Consider the following 17719-nt stretch of genomic DNA (forward strand, 5'->3'; position numbering starts at 1 on the left):
ACCCATCACCAACTGGAATGTAAATCAAGATTACAATATTTGTTGGAAAAGTTTGAAATATTATGTGAAAGATTACGAACTTCATTATGAATTTAATTTGGCTTTATCAAAAAAATTTACCTTGTTTTTAGTCTGTTTCAACAAACTTCCAAACAGGAGTGGCCATCTTAGAAAATTTAATTCCATTAGGAAAAAACTTATGTTCAATAAAGCTTCAGATTATCTTGTTTCATCAATATATCATTTACTCCAATGTTACATCAAAAACTTTAACTTTTAGGCCTTTAACCATCAATGACCTACTTCCAATCAACTTGGTAACTTCTTTAGACCTCGCTTGCAGAGAAGTGAAAAAAAAAAAGGACTATTTGCATTTTGTATTTTTTCTCTGTACTTTCAGCTGAACTTCATTTCAATAAAAGTTTAAATAGCACAGCTGAGTCACTGTCTCAACAAACTTCTATTGGCCTCTGCGTTGGGCCACGATGAAGCGTTAGGGACTGGATTTAAGCTTACCTCCGTCAACTAAAAAAATCAAATATATGAAACAATGGTTTTCGGACACTGGACAACGGGCAGTGCAGGATGTGATGCTTAAAGAGGGGAAAGCAAATGGGCCAGGCGTGTCCAGGCTACACCCGAGGCAGGGCCAGCGGCCTGGCTGCCTGGGGCAGTCAGGGCTCCAGGACCCGCAGCAGGACGCGCTCCGGAAGCCGGAGCTCCGACGAGCGCTACACGAAGGAAACCACGGAGCCGGGGGACTCGAAGACCCGCCCCACGTGCGTCCGCGCCCCGCGCTCCACACTCCGCCCCCGACACTTGCGCGAGCGCGCGCGGCGGCGAGCATGCGCGGCGCGGCCCTGTGCGGCGCGCAGCAGATGAGCATGCGCGATGTGAAAGCACCGCCCAAGCGATAGAGGCGTCTGTACCGTGCTCGGGGCAGAGCCGGTGAGCATGCGCAGTGTGGCTGCACGAAGGGCGGGACCTGTGAGCATGCGCAGTGTGGCAGAGCCGCAGCGGGCTTCCGGAAAGTGGTGCTCAGCGTGGGGCAGGACTGGGCCGTTGAGCTTGCGCGCTGGCGTGCGACCGGAGCGGCGGCGGTTGCTAGGCAACGGCGAGCAGCAGAGGTGGAGGGCGTCGGCCGCGGTGGGTGTGCAGAGTGGGGTCGGTTCCTCTGCAGGTGCGGCCCCGGGTGGAGTAGGGAGGAGGGGTGGGATGGGTTGGGGAGGGGGCGCCCTGGAGGCGGGAGCGGCCGGGACTGTCCTGTGCAGCCCCAAAGGTCCTCGGGTCCCCAGGGCAGCCCGCCTACTCCGTGGCCATCCCTTGGGAGGGCCTAGAACGGTCACTGTCTGAGAACCACAACCAACCCGTTACTGAAAGGGGGTCCACGGTTAACATATACAGTGGACCCTTGAACGAGGGTGTGAACTGCCGGGCCCACCTGCAGGCCGTACCCGGATTTTCTTCAGTAAATATGTACCGCAGGGCTACACTCTCCCTGGCGGAGGACGGGGGTCGGGTGGGGGCTGACTCTGGGACTTGAGCGTCCTGGGGTTTTGGTGAAAACCGGCGGGTCCTGGAACCAGTCCCACGGATACCCAGGGACAGGAGGACTGTCATTTTACAACTGTTTCTATGCTTCTGGCCAACCTGGGTGGAATCTCATCAAAAATGTAAAACAAGGAATTCCTAAGTTATAAAACCTGGCAACACAGTGTGTCCAATTGTCTTTTAAAAACTGTTTCTCTGGTGTTCCTGTGTTTTTAACTAGCATGTTTATAAATTAGCTTAAAGTCACTTAGACAGATCGGTAACTAATTACTTTGCCACCACAGTGGTATCTTTTTACCAAGCCCTACCTCTTTTAACTAATTGTTAACAATGGAATTTACAAAGAAAAAATATTCCTATTAATTTTAGCTCTTAATACTGGGTAAGGATCAAGTTTCTAACCCTACCACTGCCACAGGCTAATTATATAATTTTGGAGGAGTCAGTAATCTCTGGATATGTTTTCTCCTTTTAAAATGAAGTTGGACTAAATAGTTGAAAATAGTTTCTAATGCTGAAATTTAACGACACTATAGGACTTACAAGGGGCGCAGTTTTTAAAAGCTCTTGATGTTAAGCCCAGTGGCTTACAGTGTAGACACTTGAGATAAAATTGTCGACTGCAGATAGCTAGCTATGATTATTAAACAATTTTTAGGATGATGCAAACTATATTCTGCCAGGTTGTAGGCATTTTGAAAGTAGAAGATTCTGTTAGTGATCTTTCAGCATTTTAAATACCTTCTACCATTTCTTCAGCCTAGACTGTTCTGATGCAATATTAGATGGAAACTCCTTCATTCTCCTCTTGATGCCAGAATTGAAGGGGAACGGGGTTGCTGTAGAAGCTGTCGCCTCACTGCTAAGGGGTCTTGGGGATCTCACAGACTCCTTTCCACTGCGCTTGCTTTCCTCATTCTGCACTCACCCCTTAGGAAGCGCATTCTGCAGGACTAACTGAATGTAGGTGTTGATCCTGAGATACATATTTGGATTAATTCGTCTCTCGTCTTACAATCAGGCCCTCAGCAGTACTCCCTACATTACTCCAGCAGTTTACTGTTCCTCCCCATCCCAATATATTTTGGACTCTCGTCTTCATAAGATATACCCTTGTCTAAAAACTAAAAGGGCCAATTCCAAATTCTTCCACCAGCTTTTTTTTTTTTTTTTTTTGTCTGCATTGGGTCTCCGTTGCTGCGCACAGGCTTTCTCTAGTTGCGGCGAGCGGGGGCTACTCTTTGTTGCGGTGCGAGGGCTTCTCACTGTGGTGGCTTCTCTTGTTGCAGAGCACGGGCTCTAGGCGCGTGGGCTTCAGTAGTTGTGGCACGTGGGCTCTAGAGCGCAGGCTCAGTAGTTGTGGCGCACGGGCTTAGTTCCACTGCAGCATGTGGGATCTTTCCAGACCAGGGCTCGAACCCGTGTCCCCTGCATTGGCAGGAGGATTCTTGACCACTGCGCCACCAGGGAAGCCCCTTTCCATCAGCTTTGAAGGGAACTGGATCAAGCGTAACTGTTTACAGAGTATCTTCTGTGTAGAAGGACCTATTTTAGATACTTTACAAAGGTTGTCTCATTTAATCCTAACAGTAACCTGCAAGGAGAACGTTATTATATCTGTCTTGCAGTGGGGAAACAGACTCAGATATGCTATGTATCTTGTAGAAACAGGTAGAGCAAGACTAGAACCCGTGTTTGTGCCTCATATTCTGTATGTCTCTGTTGTGGACAGAGTGAAGTCAGACAGTATTCGTCTTACATCCCAGGGCGTCCACTGTTCCCGTCTCCTCTAAAACATAAACACCTGCTGAGTTCTGGAGTGCCTGTGCTTTTCTTGTACCTGTGGGGTAGCATGTTCATTGCCCGCTCTCTGTCCTTCAAATCCCTGTTTTAATATTATCCCTTTAAGAGGTATTTCACTTACATTCTCTGATCTTTGTAGTCTGAAATTTTGTTGTATTCACATATAGTATCATTATATTTAGCAACAGATTGTTCTCATTCATATTAATAGGTTCCCTCCAACTCTCAGGAGAACTGCTTGAGGACAGGTGAATCAAGTCATGACCGGCTTGAGTTCCTCTGGGACCAGAGCACAGAGCTTAGTGCTGTGCTGGTGCGCACTCATCATCAGTTAGACTCTCCATATTCCTCTTCCCCGTAAACTTCATCAGAGATTTTAGGTAGACTCTAACGGTGGCTTTCTGTTGGCTTTTTTACAGTAGAAGAATCAAAGGACTGGGATATGAAATGATGATATAATTTGATATAGCCAAGCAACCACTTCTCCTGAGTCAGCATGTTAAAAAATAAGGTACACAATCCTTTTTAAAACATACACATTGTTTTACTCATGAATATATTTTAATTCAGCTATTTGACAGTATAAAAAATAGTTTGCAAACCTTGCTTCAGTGAGGAACGGTCAGCTGTAGTACTTGGTGTAAGCATCTCTTAGCTGCATGGGAATTGTATTTTGTATAAGTTTTCAGTAAAAAAGCATACACTTAAATGCAAGAGTCTCTAGTATAACAGAAGCAAGCTTGGCCTGGAGTCTAATTACAGTGAAACAGAATGCGCTCAGGCACGCACAGCTTATACACGTCAGAATGCATTTATTCATATTATGATTAAGGCCTTAGAAATTAAGTGAAAAGATGTTACTATGTCATTAACATAAATGGTGAGACTGGGCTTTGCTCCCCTGACTTGGGTAACGATGGGTGAAGCATTCTTTACTACTGGATTTGGTCTGGTATGCCATCAAGGTTGAGTGTTAAAGCATAAGCTTTCTTGTAAATGGTACATTAGATAATGTTCTGCATGTAAGGCTTTTTTCCCCACTTTTTAGGGTCATTCATCTAAACAGGATAACTTAGCAGTCACTGCAGTGGCTTTACAAGATCACATTTTACATGATCTTCAACTTCGAAATCTTTCAATAGCAGATCATTCTAAGACAAAGGACAAATGTACAAATGTACATTCTTGGACAGAGAACAGATCCAAGTCTCTAAAAAGAAATACAAAAGCAATAATAGATACTGGACTTAAAAAAACCACACAAGGCCCTAAAGTGGAAGATCCAGAAAAAGAATACGTTCTTGATCCAAAACCACCACCATTAACTTTAGGTAAGCTAATCTTCATTCGTATTTTGACTTATTAGAGCTAAAGAATCTAGTTGAGATTAATAGTACCATTTTCTCTGGTACAGAAATTATTTTAACTTATAATCTTACAGAAAGATATGTCTGTACTGAAGTTTAAAAGCAATAATGGGGCCAATTTGAGCAAGAAAATAAAGATAGTAATGATAAGAAGAGTAAGAATAAGTAAAAACAAAATAAAGTAGATATCCATTAATCTACAGTGACAGAAATAAATAATTGAAGAAATAAATAAGTAATGGGAAAGGCTCTTTCTTACAGTAGAATGACAACTGTAAGTATAGTAGACCAGAGCTAGAAATAGAAAATCACCATGTGCTAAAGACCACACTGATAACAACCATCTGAGGATGCTGGAACTAGCGGGGGAGTCACATTGAGACACAGGTGGGGGCACAGCTTCATGGCATTGCCCCAGGGACCAACTCACCGCAGGAGAAGCGACAGCACCTTTACCAAGTGGCAAAGTCTGACGCCAGGCTCTCAGAAGGACGCAGATCCCTCCTAGGGCATTCTCGCCAAAGATGCATCTCCAAGTGTAACTCTGAGGAAACCTTAGATGACCCTGGTGGAAGGACATTCTACACAGTTCCTGGCCAGCACTCTGCAAAAGCATCAAGAGAAGCAAATAAAGGCTGAGGTGCTGTCCCAGATCCTGGGAGGCCAAGGGGACAGGCCAACTGAGCCCTGTGAGTGATCAGGGTCAGAACAAAAGGACGTCAGTGAGTCAAGAACGACATCCTGTGGGGAGTATAGATTAATCGAGAGCGTTGGATCAACATAAATTGCTAGATTGGACCATCGCACTCAGGTCGTGTAAAACGTGAACATCTGGGGAAGCCGAGTGCAAGGCACATGAGGATTCTTTACACGGTTTTAAAACCGTTTACAAGTCCGAGATTATTTTAAACTGCAAAGTTAGGAATAGAAGAGGTTTTGATTTTTATTTATTATTTTTATTTTTTGCAAGGGAGGCTGGGAAGTAAGGTCCAGCTGTGTGCCCAGGAGGAGGGGAACAGGCTGGTGAACATCAGCTGGCTTCCACCATAGATTCAAAGGATTAAAAGGGTTTATCCCTGCGAAGAAAGAGGAAGAATGTTCTTGACGGAGGAGAAGACAGAGGCAGGGCTCTGAGGCAAGAGAGCTGGGGCGTTTGAGGAGCTGAAATAAGAACAGAGTGGTGGAGCCTGGTGAGCCGGGATGGAGGAGAGTGGGAGAGCAGGGAAGAAATGGGAGGGGTCGGATGAGGACAGGGGCTTGGGGTTTTAAAATTTTTGTTGTGGTAAGATATACATAACATCTGCCCACTCTCACCACTATTATTCAACATAGTTTTGGAAGTCTTAGCCACAGCAGTCAGAGAAGAAAAAGAAATAAAACGAATCCAAATCGGAAAAGAAGAAGTAAAGCTGTCACTGTTTGCAGATGACATGATACTATACATAGAGAATCCTAAAGATGCTACCAGAAAACTACTAGAGCTAATCAATGAATTTGGTAAAGTAGCAGGATACAAAATTAATGCACAGAAGTACCTTGCATTCCTATACACTAAGGATGAAAAATCTGAAAGTGAAATTATGGAAACTCTCCCATTTACCATTGCAACAAAAAGAATAAAATACCTAGGAATAAACCTACTTAAGGAGACAAAAGACCTGTATGCAGAAAATTATAAGACATTGATGAAAGAAATTAAAGATGATACAAATAGATGGAGAGATATACCATGTTCTTGGATTGGAAGAATCAACATTGTGAAAATGACTATACTACCCAAAGCAATCTACAGATTCAATGCAATCCCTATCAAGGTACCAATGGCATTTTTCACAGACTAGAACAAAAAATTTCACAATTTGTATGGAAACACAAAACACCCCGAATAGCCAAAGCAATCTTGAGAAAGAAAAACGGAGCTGGAGGAATCAGGCTCCTGGACTTCAGACTATACTACAAAGCTACAGTCATCAAGACAGTATGGTACTGACACAAAAACAGAAATATAGATCAATGGAGCAGGATAGAAAGTCCAGAGATAAGGCTTCCCTGGTGGTGCAGTGGTTAAGAATCTGCCTGCCAATGCAGGGGACACGGGTTCAAGCCCTGGTCAGGGAAGATCCCACATGCCACAGAGCAATTAAGCCCGTGAGCCACAACTACTGAAACCTGTGCACCTAGAGCCCGTGCTCCACAACAAGAGAAGCCACCACAACGTGAAGCCCGCGCACCTCAACAAAGAGTAGCCCCTGCTCACCGCAACAAGAGAAAGCCCGCGTGCAGCAAAAATAAAATAAATAAATTCATTAAAAAAAAAAAAAAGGAAGTCCAGAGATAAACCCATGCACATATGGTCACCTTATCTTTGATAAAGGAGGCAAGAATATACAATGGAGAAAAGACAGCCTCTTCAATAAGTGGTGCTGGGAAAACTGGACAGCTACATGTAAAAGAATGAAATTAGAACACTCCCTAACACCATACACAAAAATAAACTCAAAATGGATTAAAGACCTATATGTAAGGGCAGACACTATAAAACTCTTAGAGGAAAACACAGGCAGAACACTCTATGACGTAAATCACAGCAAGATCCTTTTTGACCCACCTCCTAGAGAAATGGAAATAAAAACAAAAATAAACAAATGGGACCTAATGAAACTTAAAAGCTTTTGCACAGCAAAGGAAACCATAAACAAGATGAAAAGACAACCCTCAGAATGGGAGAAAATATTTGCAAATGAAGCAACTGACAAAGGATTAATCTCCAAAATTTACAAGCAGCTCATGCAGCTAAATATCAAAAAAACAAACAATGCAATCCAAAAATGGGCAGAAGACCTAAATAGACATTTCTCCAAAGAAGATATACAGATTGCCAACAAACACATGAAAGAATGCTCAACATCATTAATCATTAGAGAAATGCAAATCAAAACTACAATGAGATATCATCTCACACTGGTCAGAATGGCCATCATCAAAAAATCTACAAACAATAAATGCTGGAAGGGTGTGGAGAAAAGGGAATCCTCATACGCTGTTGGTGGGAATGTAAATTGATACAGCCACTATGGAGGTTCCTTAAAAAACTAAAAATAGAACTACCATACGACCCAGCAATCCCACTACTGGGCATATACCCTGAGAAAACCATAATTCAAAACGAGTCATGTACCAATCTTCATTGCAGCTCTGTTTACAATAGCCAGGACATGGAAGCAACCGAAGTGTCCATGACAGATGAATGGATAAAGAAGGTGTGGCACATATATACAATGCAATATTACTCAGCCGTAAAAAGAAACGAAATTGAGTTATTTGTAGTGAGGTGGATGGACCTAGAGTCTGTCATACAGAGTGAAGTAAGTCAGAAAGAGAAAAACAAATACAGTATGCTAACACATATATATGGAATCTAAAGAAAATGGTCAGGAAGAACCTAGGGGCAAGATGGGAATAAAGACGCAGACCTACTAGAGAATGGACTTGACGACATGGATAGGGGGAAGGGTAAGCTGGGACAAAGTGAGAGAGTGGCATGGACATATATACACTACCAAATGTAAAACTGATAGCTAGTGGGAAGCAGCCGCATAGCACAGGGAGATCAGCTCTGTGCTTTGTGATCACCTAGAGGGGTGGGATAGGGAGGGTGGGAGGGAGGGAGACGCAAGAGGGAGGAGATATGGGGATGTATGTATATGTATAGCTGATTCACTTTGTTATAAAGCAGAAACTAACATACCATTGTAAAGCAATTATGTATAACTGATTCACTTTGTTATAAAGCAGAAACTAACACACCATTGTAAAGCAATTATACTCCAATAAAGATGTTTAAAAAAAAGAGAGAAAAAAATATACATAACATCGAATTTACCATTTCAACCATTTTTAAGCGCACAGTTCAGTGGCATTAAGCGCATTCCCACTGTTGAGCGACCATCGCCGCTGTCCGTCTCCGGGACGTTTTCATCTTCCCAAACTCTGTCCCCGCCCCCAGCCTTGGGCAACCGCGAATTCACTTTGTGTCTCTACCAATCTGACTACTTTAGGAGCCGCGTATAATAGCAGTCATACGATACTTGTGCTTTTGTGCTTATTGCTTTTAGCATAACATCTCCAAGGTCCGTTCATGTTGTAGCACTATCAGAATTTCATTCTTGTTTAGGACGGAATCCCATTCCATTGCCTGCATATAGCACGTTTGGTTTATCCATTCCATCAATGGACACTTGAGTTGTTTCTCCCTTTCGGTTACTGTGAATAATGCTGCTGTGAACATTGGTGTACAAATATCTGCTTGAGTCCCTGCTTTCAGTTCTTTGGCAAATACACCAAGAGGAGGAATTGCTGAATCATATGGTAATTCTATATTTAATTTTTTGATGAAGCACCATGAAGTTTTCAGTGATGCTGGGCACGGAAAGTAGGTTTGGCTGGGACCTTGCGTCCGAGGGCAGGTGATGGATGGAGGAGGAGCCGAAGGCCTGTGGGCAGGAGCTGAACCGCGAAGAGGGAGCCTGAGGTCGCTGCGGTGCCCAGTGGACACTTTGTCATTCTCCCCGGAACTGCTAACAGTGCTAGTTCTGTCCTAGACACGGCATCTCACAAGAGAGGCGCAGGCTTGGAGAATGTGACAGTGATTTAGTGACTGTCTTCCATGTGCATGTACAGTTTACAGAAATGATCAAGCAGCCTCAGAGCGGTCACCTGAGCAGGGTAGATGTAAATTAGACATCAGGAAGAGAATCCCAATTTGGAGTAAATGAGTCATTCTTTCAGGAGCTCTTATTTTAAAAATCTAATTATTATGCATATTAGTTACTAATGAGGTTGGACCACATGCTCTTTTTTTTTTAACATCTTTATTGGAGTATAACTGCTTTACAATGGTGTCTTAGTTTCTGCTTTATAACAAAGTGAATCAGCTATACATATACATATATCCCCATATCTCCTCCCTCCTGCATGGTCACAAAGCACCGAGCTGGTCTCCCTGTGCTATGCAGCTGCTTCCCACTAGCTATCAGTTTTACATTTGGTAATGTATATATGTCCATGCCACTCTCTCACTTCGTCCCAGCTTACCTTTCCCCCTCCCCATGTCCTCAAGTCCATTCTCTATGTCTGCATCTTTATTGCTGTCCTGCCCCTAGGTTCTTCAGAACTTTTTTTTTTTTTTTAGATTCCACATATATGTGTTAGCATACGGTATTTGTTTTTCTCTTTCTGACTTACTTCACTCTGTATGACAGACTCTAGGTCCATCCACCTCACTACAAATAACTCAATTTCGTTTCTTTTTATGGCTGAGTATATATGTGCATTGTATATATGTGCCACATCTTCTTTATCCATTCATCTGTCATGGACACTTAGGTTGCTTCCATGTCCTGGCTATTGTAAACAGAGCTGCAATGAAGATTGTGGTACATGACCCTTTCTGAATTATGGTTTTCTCAGGGTATATGCCCAGTAGTGGGATTAATGGGTCATATGGTAGTCCTATTTTTAGTTTTTTAAGGAACCTCCATACTGTTCTCCATAGTGGCTGTATCCATTTACATTCCCACCAAGAGTGCAAGAGGGTTCCCTTTTCTCCACACCCTCTCCAGCATTTATTGTTTATAGATTTTTTGACGATGGCCATTCTGACCGGTGTGAGGTGATATCTCATTGTAGTTTTGATTTGCATTTCTCTAATGATTAGTGATATTGAGCATCCTTTCATGTGTTTGTTGGCAATCTGTATATCTTCTTTGGAGAAATGTCTATTTAGGTCTTCTGCCCATTTTTGGATTGCATTGTTTGTTTTTTTGATATTGAGCTGCATGAGCTGCTTATAAATTTTGGAGATTAATCCTTTGTTAGTTGCTTCATTTGCAAATATTTTCTCCCATTCTGAGGGTTGTCTTTTCATCTTGTTTCTGGTTTCCTTTGCTGTGCAAAAGCTTTTAAATTTCATTAGGTCCCATTTGTTCATTTTTGCTTTTATTTCCCTTACTCTAGAAGGTGGGTCAAAAAGGATCTTGCTGTGATTTATGTCATAGAGTGCTCTGCCTATGTTTTCCTCTAAGAGTTTTATAGTGTCTGCCCTTACATATAGGTCTTTAATCCATTTTGAGTTTATTTTTGTGTATGGTGTTAGGGAGTGTTCTAATTTCATTCTTTTACATGTAGTTGTCCAGTTTTCCCAGCACCACTTATTGAAGAGGCTGTCTTTTCTCCATTGTATATTCTTGCCTCCTTTATCAAAGATAAGGTGACCATATGTGTGTGGGTTTATCTCTGGGCTTTCTATCCTGTTCCATTGATCTATATTTCTGTTTTTTGTGCCACTACCATACTGTCTTGATGACTGTAGCTTTGTAGTATAGTCTGAAGTCAGGGAGCCTGATTCCTCCAGCTCTGTTTTTCTTTCTCAAGATTGCTTTGGCTATTCAGGGTCTTTTGTGTTTCCATACAAATTGTGAAATTTTTTGTTCTAGTTCTGTGAAAAATGCCATTGGTACCTTGATAGGGATTGCATTGAATCTGTAGATTGCTTTGGGTAGTATAGTCATTTTCAAAATGTTGATTCTTCCAATCCAAAAACGTGGTATATCTCTCCATCTGTTTGTATCATCTTTAATTTCTTTCGTCACTGTCTAATAGTTTTCTGCATACAGGTCTTTTGTCTCCTTAGGTAGGTTTATTCCTAGGTGTTTTATTCTTTTTGTTGCAATGGTAAATGGGAGTGTTTCCTTAATTTCTCTTTCAGATTTTTCATCATTAGTATACAGGAATGCAAGAGATTTCTGTGCATTAATTTTGTATCCTGCTACTTTACCAAATTCATTGATTAGCTCTAGTATTTTTCTGGTAGCATCTTTAGGATTCTGTACGTATAGTGTCATGTCATCTGCAAACAGTGACAGCTTTACTTCTTTTCCGATTTAGATTCCTTTTAGTTCTTTTTTCTTTTCTGATTGCTGTGGCTAAAACTTACAAAACTATGTCGAATAATAGTGGTGAGAGTGGACAGCGTTGTCTTGTTCCTGATCATAGAGGAAATGGTTTCAGTTTTTCACCATTGAGAATGATGTATCATGTATCATTTAAAGCTTATGTTTCCTTATTTATTTTCATTTTGCATGATCTGTCCATTGGTGAAAGTGGGGTGTTAAAGTCCCCTACTATTACTGTGTTACTGTCGATTTCCCCCTTTATGGCTGTTAGCATTTGCCTTATGTATTGAGGTGCTCCTATGTTGGGTGCCTAAATATTTACAATTGTTATATCTTCTTCTTGGATTCCCTTGATCATTATGCAGTGTCCTTCTTTGTCTCTTGTAATAGTCTTTATTTTAAAGTCTATTTTATCTGATATGAGAATTGCCACTCCAGCTTTCTTTTGATTTCCATTTGCATGGAATATCTTTTTCCATCCCCTCACTTTCAGTCTGTATGTGTCCCTAGGTCCAAAGTAGTTCTCTTGTAGACAGCATATATACGGGTCTTGTTTTTGTATCCATTCAGCCAGTCTATGTCTTTTGGTTTGAGCATTGAATCCATTCACATTTAAGGTAGTTATTGATATCTACGTTCCTATTACCATTTTCTTAACTGTTTTGGGTTTGTTTCTGTAGGTCTTTTCCTTCTCTTGTGTTTCCTGCCTAGTGAAGTTCCTTTAGCATTTGTTGTAGAGCTGGTTTGGTGGTGCTGAATTCTCTTAGCTTTTGCTCATCTGTAAAGGTTTTAATTTCTCCTTGGAATCTGAATGAGATCCTTGCTGGGTAGAGTAGTCTTGGTTGTAGGTTTTTCTCTTTCATCACTTTAAATATGTCCTGCCTGTCCGTTTGGCTTGCAGAGTTTCTACTGAAAGATCAGCTGTTAACCTTATGGGGATTCCCTTGTATGTTGTTTGTTGTTTTTCCCTTGCTGCTTTTAATATTTTTTCTTTGTATTTAATTTTTGATAGTTTGATTAATATGTGTCTTGGCATGTTTCTCCTTGGATTTATCCTGTACGGGACTCTCTGCACTTCCTGGACTTGATTAACTATTTCCTTTCCCATATTAGGGAAGTTTTCAACTATCTCTTCAAATATTTTCTCAGTCCCTTTCTTTTTCTCTTCTTCTTCTGGGACCCTTATAATTCGAATGTTGGTGCATTTAATTTTGTCCCAGAGGTCTCTAAGATTGTCCTCAATTCTTTTCATTCTTTTTTCTTTATTCTGCTCTGCAGTAGTTATTTCCACTATTTTATCTTCCACATCACTTGTCCATTCTTCTGCCTCAGTTATTCTGCTATTGATTCCTTCTAGAGAATTTTTAATTTCATTTATTGTGTTGTTCATCATTGTTCATTTGCTCTTTAGTTCTTCTAGGTCCTTGTTCAGTGTTTCTTGTATTTTCTCCATTCTGCTTCCAAGATTTTGGATCATCTTTACTATCATTACTCTGAATTCTTTTTCAGGTAGACTGCCTACTTCCTCTTCATTTGTTTGGTCTGGTGGGTTTTTACCTTGCTCCTTCATCTGCTGTGTGTTTCTCTGTGTTCTCATTTTGCTTAACTTACTGTGTTTGGGGTCTCCTTTTCACAGGCTGCAGGTTCGTAGTTCCTGTTGTTTTTGGTGTCTGCCCCCGTGGGTAAGGTTGGTTCAGTGGGTTGTGTAGGCTTCCTGGTGGAGGGGACTGGTGCCTGTGTTCTGGTGGATGAGGCTGGATCTTGTCTTTCTGGTGGGCAGAACTGCATCTGGTGGTGTGTTTTGGGGTGTCTGTGAACTTCTTATGATTTTAGGCAGCCTCTCTGCTAATGGGTGGGGTTGTATTCCTGTCTTGCTAGTTGTTTGGCATAGGGCGTCCAGCACTGTAGCTTGCTGGCCGTTGGGTGGAGCTGGGTCTTAGCGTTGAGACAGAAATCTCTGGGAGAGCTCTCGCCAATTGATATTACGTGGGGCCGGGAGGTCTCTGGTGGACCAATGTCCTGAACTCAGCTCTCCTACCTCAGAGGCTGAGGCCTGACAGCCAGCCAGAGCACCAAGACCCTATTAGCCACATGGCTCACAAGAAAAGGGAGAAAAAAAGAAAGAAAAAATAATAATAAAAAATAAAATAAAAATATTAAAATAAAACAATTTTTAAATTACTAAAATAAGAAAATAAAAAGGTAATTTAAAAAAAAAGAGAGCAACCAAACCAGTAAACAAATCTACCAATGATAATAAGCTCTAAATACTAAACTAAGATAAACATAAAACCAGAAACAAATTAGATGCAGAAAGCAAACCCCAAGTCTACAGTTGCTCCCAAAGACCACCTCCTCAATTTGGGATGATTCGTTGTCTATTCAGGTATTCCACTGATGCAGGTACCTCAAGTTGATGGTGGAGCTTTAATCCGCTGCTCCTGAGGCTGCACAGAGAGATTTCCCTTTCTCTTCTTTGTGCGCACAGCTCCCGGGGTTCAGGTTTGGATTTGGCCCCGCCTCTGCGTGTAGGTCGCCTGAGGGCGTCTGTTCCCCGCCCAGACAGGACGGGGTTAAAGGAGCAGCTGCTTCGGGGGCTCTGGCTCAGTCAGGCCGGGGGGAGGGAGCGGTACGGAGGAGGCGGGGCGAGCCTGCGGCGTCAGAGGCGTCGTGACGTTGCAGCAGCCCGAGGCGCGCCGTGCGCTCTCCCGGGGAAGTTGTCCCCGGATCACGGGACCCTGGCGGTGGCGGGCTGCACCGGCTCCCGGGAGGGGCGGTGTGGAGAGTGACCTGTGCTCGCACACAGGCTTCCTGGTGGCGGCAGCAGCAGCCCTAGCGTCTCATGCCCGTCTCTGGGGTCCGCGCTGATGGCCGCGGCTCGCGCCCGTCTCTGGAGCTCGTTTAGGTGGCGCTCTGAATCCCCTCTCCTCGCGCACCAGGAAACAAAGAGGCAAGACAAAGTCTCTTGCCCCTTTGGCAGCTGCAGACTTTTTCCCGGACTCCCTCCCGGCTAGCTGTGGCGCACTAGCCCCTTCAGGCTGTGTTCACGCCGCCAACCCCAGTCCTCTCCCTGCGATCCGACCGAAGCCCGAGCCTCAGCTCCCAGCCCCCGCCCGCCCCGGCGGGGGAGCAGACAAGCCTCTCGGGCTGGTGAGTGCTGGTCGGCACCGCTCCTCTGTGCGGGAATCTCTCCACTTTGCCCTCCGCACCCCTGTGGCTGCGCTCTCCTCCGTGGCTCCGAAGCTTCCCCCCCGCCCACCCCCCGTCTCCGCCCGCGAAGGGGCTTCCTAGTGTGTGGAAACCTTTCCTCCTTCACAGCTCCCTCCCACTGGTGCAGGTCCCGTCCCTATTCTTTTGTCTCTGTTTTTCCTTTTTTCTTTTGCCCTACCCAGGTACGTGGGGAGTTTCTTGCCTTTTGGGAGGTCTGAGGTCTTCTGCCAGCGTTCAGTAGGTGTTCTGTAGGCGTTGTTCCACACGTAGATGTATTTCTGATGTATTTGTGGGGAGGAAGGTGATCTCCACGTCTTACTCCTCCGCCATCTTGAAGGTCCCCTGACATGCTCTTAATTATTATCCAAACAGTATTGCACTTGGGTTTGCTGCCTTTTCTTGCTGATTTGCTGGAGTTCTTTGTGTCCTCTTCACATTAATCCCATGTTGTTTTAGCCACAGACAATATCTTCTCTGGGCCTGTCACCGTCTTTTACTTTTATGTCTGATTTTATATTTGAATAAAATCTTCATTCTGATTACTGTTAAGTCTATCAGTTTTTCTCTTTATCGTTTATGATTTGGGGGATTTAAATCCTTACCCATTCTGAGATCACAAAGATGTCCCCACATTTTCTTTACTACCTTTGAAGTTTTGCCTTTCACATTTAGGCCTCATCACAGTATATTTTGCAAATGGTTTGGGGAACATCAATTGGTATAACAATTGAAGTTAGATTCTTCCCTCAGACCATAAACCATCCTTAGCTGGCTGTGGCACCAGCTTATGCGTATACCAACTTTTCTGTGTTTATGGGAAAGAGGGAGAGAGAGAGTGTGTGTGATTGGGGCTTCTGTTTCTATGTCATTATCTCACTGTTTTAATTTATATAATTTTGTAATATGTCTTAATAACTGGGTAGGAAAAGACCCAAAATTTGTCCCCAAAAATCTCTTCCAAAAATATATTCTCTCAGTACATTAAAATACAGTAGGTAGGGACTTCCCTGGTGGCGCAGTGGTTAAGAATCTGCCTGCCAGTGCAGGGGACATGGGTTCGAGCCCTGGTCCGGGAAGATCCCACATGCCACGGAGCAACTAAGCCCGTGTGCCACAACTACTGAGCCTGCGCTCTAGAGCCCATGAGCCACAACTACTGAAACCTGTGCTCCACAACTACTGAAGCCCACGCGCCTAGAGCCCGTGCTCTGAAACAAGAGAAGCCACTGCAATGAGAAGCCCGCGCACCGCAACAAAGAGTAGTCCCTGCTTGCTGCAAGTAGAGAAAGCCCGTGCGCAGCAATGAAGACCCAATGCGGCCAAAAAATAAATAAATTTTTTTTTTAAATAGTAAAAATAAAATACAGTAGGTGATCTTTCATTTTATCTTCATGGAGACATTTCTTCTAGAACCTTCCATCATCCTGCTCCCATCTGGACCAGTTGCTCTGTGGGGCTGGTGCAGAGCTTTTAACCCCGGATCTCTTCTCAGCATCATCCTGTGGATTGAGGACCTTTGGCTCTTTTGTGTTAGGTCTTCTTTCCCTTAGTTGACTCGTGCCTTGCAGTGAAGTTATCCCCCAGGAGCTTCCTAAGAAAGACTGCATGAGAGGCCACATACAGGCTTGCAGACAAAAGATACTTTTATTCTGCTCTGACATTGGATTGTGGCTAATAAGAGATTTTGATATGGGAACCTTTATCTCAGAATTTTGGAAGAATTGCCTTCTGGTGTCTGTGTTGCTATAGATATGTCTGATATGATTCTGATTCCTGGTCCTTTGGGATCTTTTTCTGCCTCTGCAGTTTCACAGTGACAGGACTTGGTGTGAGTCCTTCCTTCTGGGCCTTGCTGTGTCCTCTCAAGCTAGAAATGCAGGTCCTCTTCCGGGAGACATTTGGACTCTTTATTTACTCTCCGTTTTCTTTGCTTTCTTTCTGGAATGCCTGTCTTTCAGATGTCAGACTGATCCTTCAGTTTTCCTGTTTTCTGTCTCCTCCTATATTTTTCTACTTTGAGATTATCTTAACTTCCTCTCCCAGGCTTTGGTTGACTTTCACATTTCCGTTGAAGGCTGAAGGGTTTCCATTTTCAGGAGCTCTTTTTGGTACTCTGAGCGTTCCTGTTGCAGCCTCCTGTTCTTGTTTGGTAGACGTAACCCTTCACTCTCTGTCCCTGAAGACGGCCCTGTAGGTTGACGCCGTGTCCACTCGATGGCCTGGGGTCGGGGTGGAGGGAGTGGAAGCTGGTGCTCACGGCCCCACCGCCATCCTGCCGAGCTTGTGGAACTTCCTTCTTCAGAGTGAGTGTTTCCACTGGATTGGTATTTCCGCATACCAGGCCTGCTCCAGGGCAGGCACGCGGTAGGTTCTCAAACACCGCTGAAGGAAGGGACTATCCTGACGGTGATCGCATGTCATAGCAATCTTTTAGCAAGGGAAGAACTGGATTGATGCTCACTTTACAAAGGCCACTGACGGCAGAAACAAGCTAAATTGGAAGGAGGCAATGCCAAAGGCCGAGAGAGAAGTTAGCTGAGAGATGGGGGAGACCTTTGGCCAATACCTGTGAAAACATCTGTAAAAGTGGATATCAGTCCGGCCTACCTTATAGAATCATTATGAAAATGAAATAGATATGGGGAATTCTTTGTAAATAAAAGCCTAAAGCATAAATGTAAGATAGTATTCTCCTTGACTTCTGTGCACGCGTATATATAAAAGCAGCACTCTAAATATGGTGGAATAAAGTATGCAATGGAAATGTTTTGCTTTAATATTTGCAAAATAATGTCATTAAAATTATGCATGTTACCATATTCTAAAAGAGATTTA

General features: G+C 43.4%; 1 protein-coding gene across 5 annotated transcripts in view; it reads left to right on the plus strand.

The window, feature by feature from the left end:
* The first annotated feature begins 1009 nt into the window (after window positions 1–1009).
* The window catches only part of RNF32 (ring finger protein 32), a 41819-nt gene continuing 25109 nt past the window's right edge, over window positions 1010–17719 (plus strand). For 2 of the 5 annotated variants that reach the window (XM_061198217.1, XM_061198222.1), the window contains exons 1-3: window positions 1010–1146; window positions 3774–3865; window positions 4403–4685. In XM_061198217.1, the coding sequence (XP_061054200.1) occupies window positions 3851–3865; window positions 4403–4685 (298 nt within the window). In that variant the 5' untranslated portion in view covers window positions 1010–1146; window positions 3774–3850. Of the gene's footprint in view, window positions 1181–3773; window positions 3866–4402; window positions 4686–17719 lie in introns of all 5 variants that reach the window. The other 3 variants (XM_061198219.1, XM_061198221.1, XM_061198220.1) reach the window with 3 other exon arrangements.

The sequence above is a fragment of the Eubalaena glacialis genome, chromosome 8 (assembly GCF_028564815.1).
Source record: "Eubalaena glacialis isolate mEubGla1 chromosome 8, mEubGla1.1.hap2.+ XY, whole genome shotgun sequence".
NCBI classification, from domain to species: Eukaryota; Metazoa; Chordata; class Mammalia; order Artiodactyla; family Balaenidae; genus Eubalaena; species Eubalaena glacialis.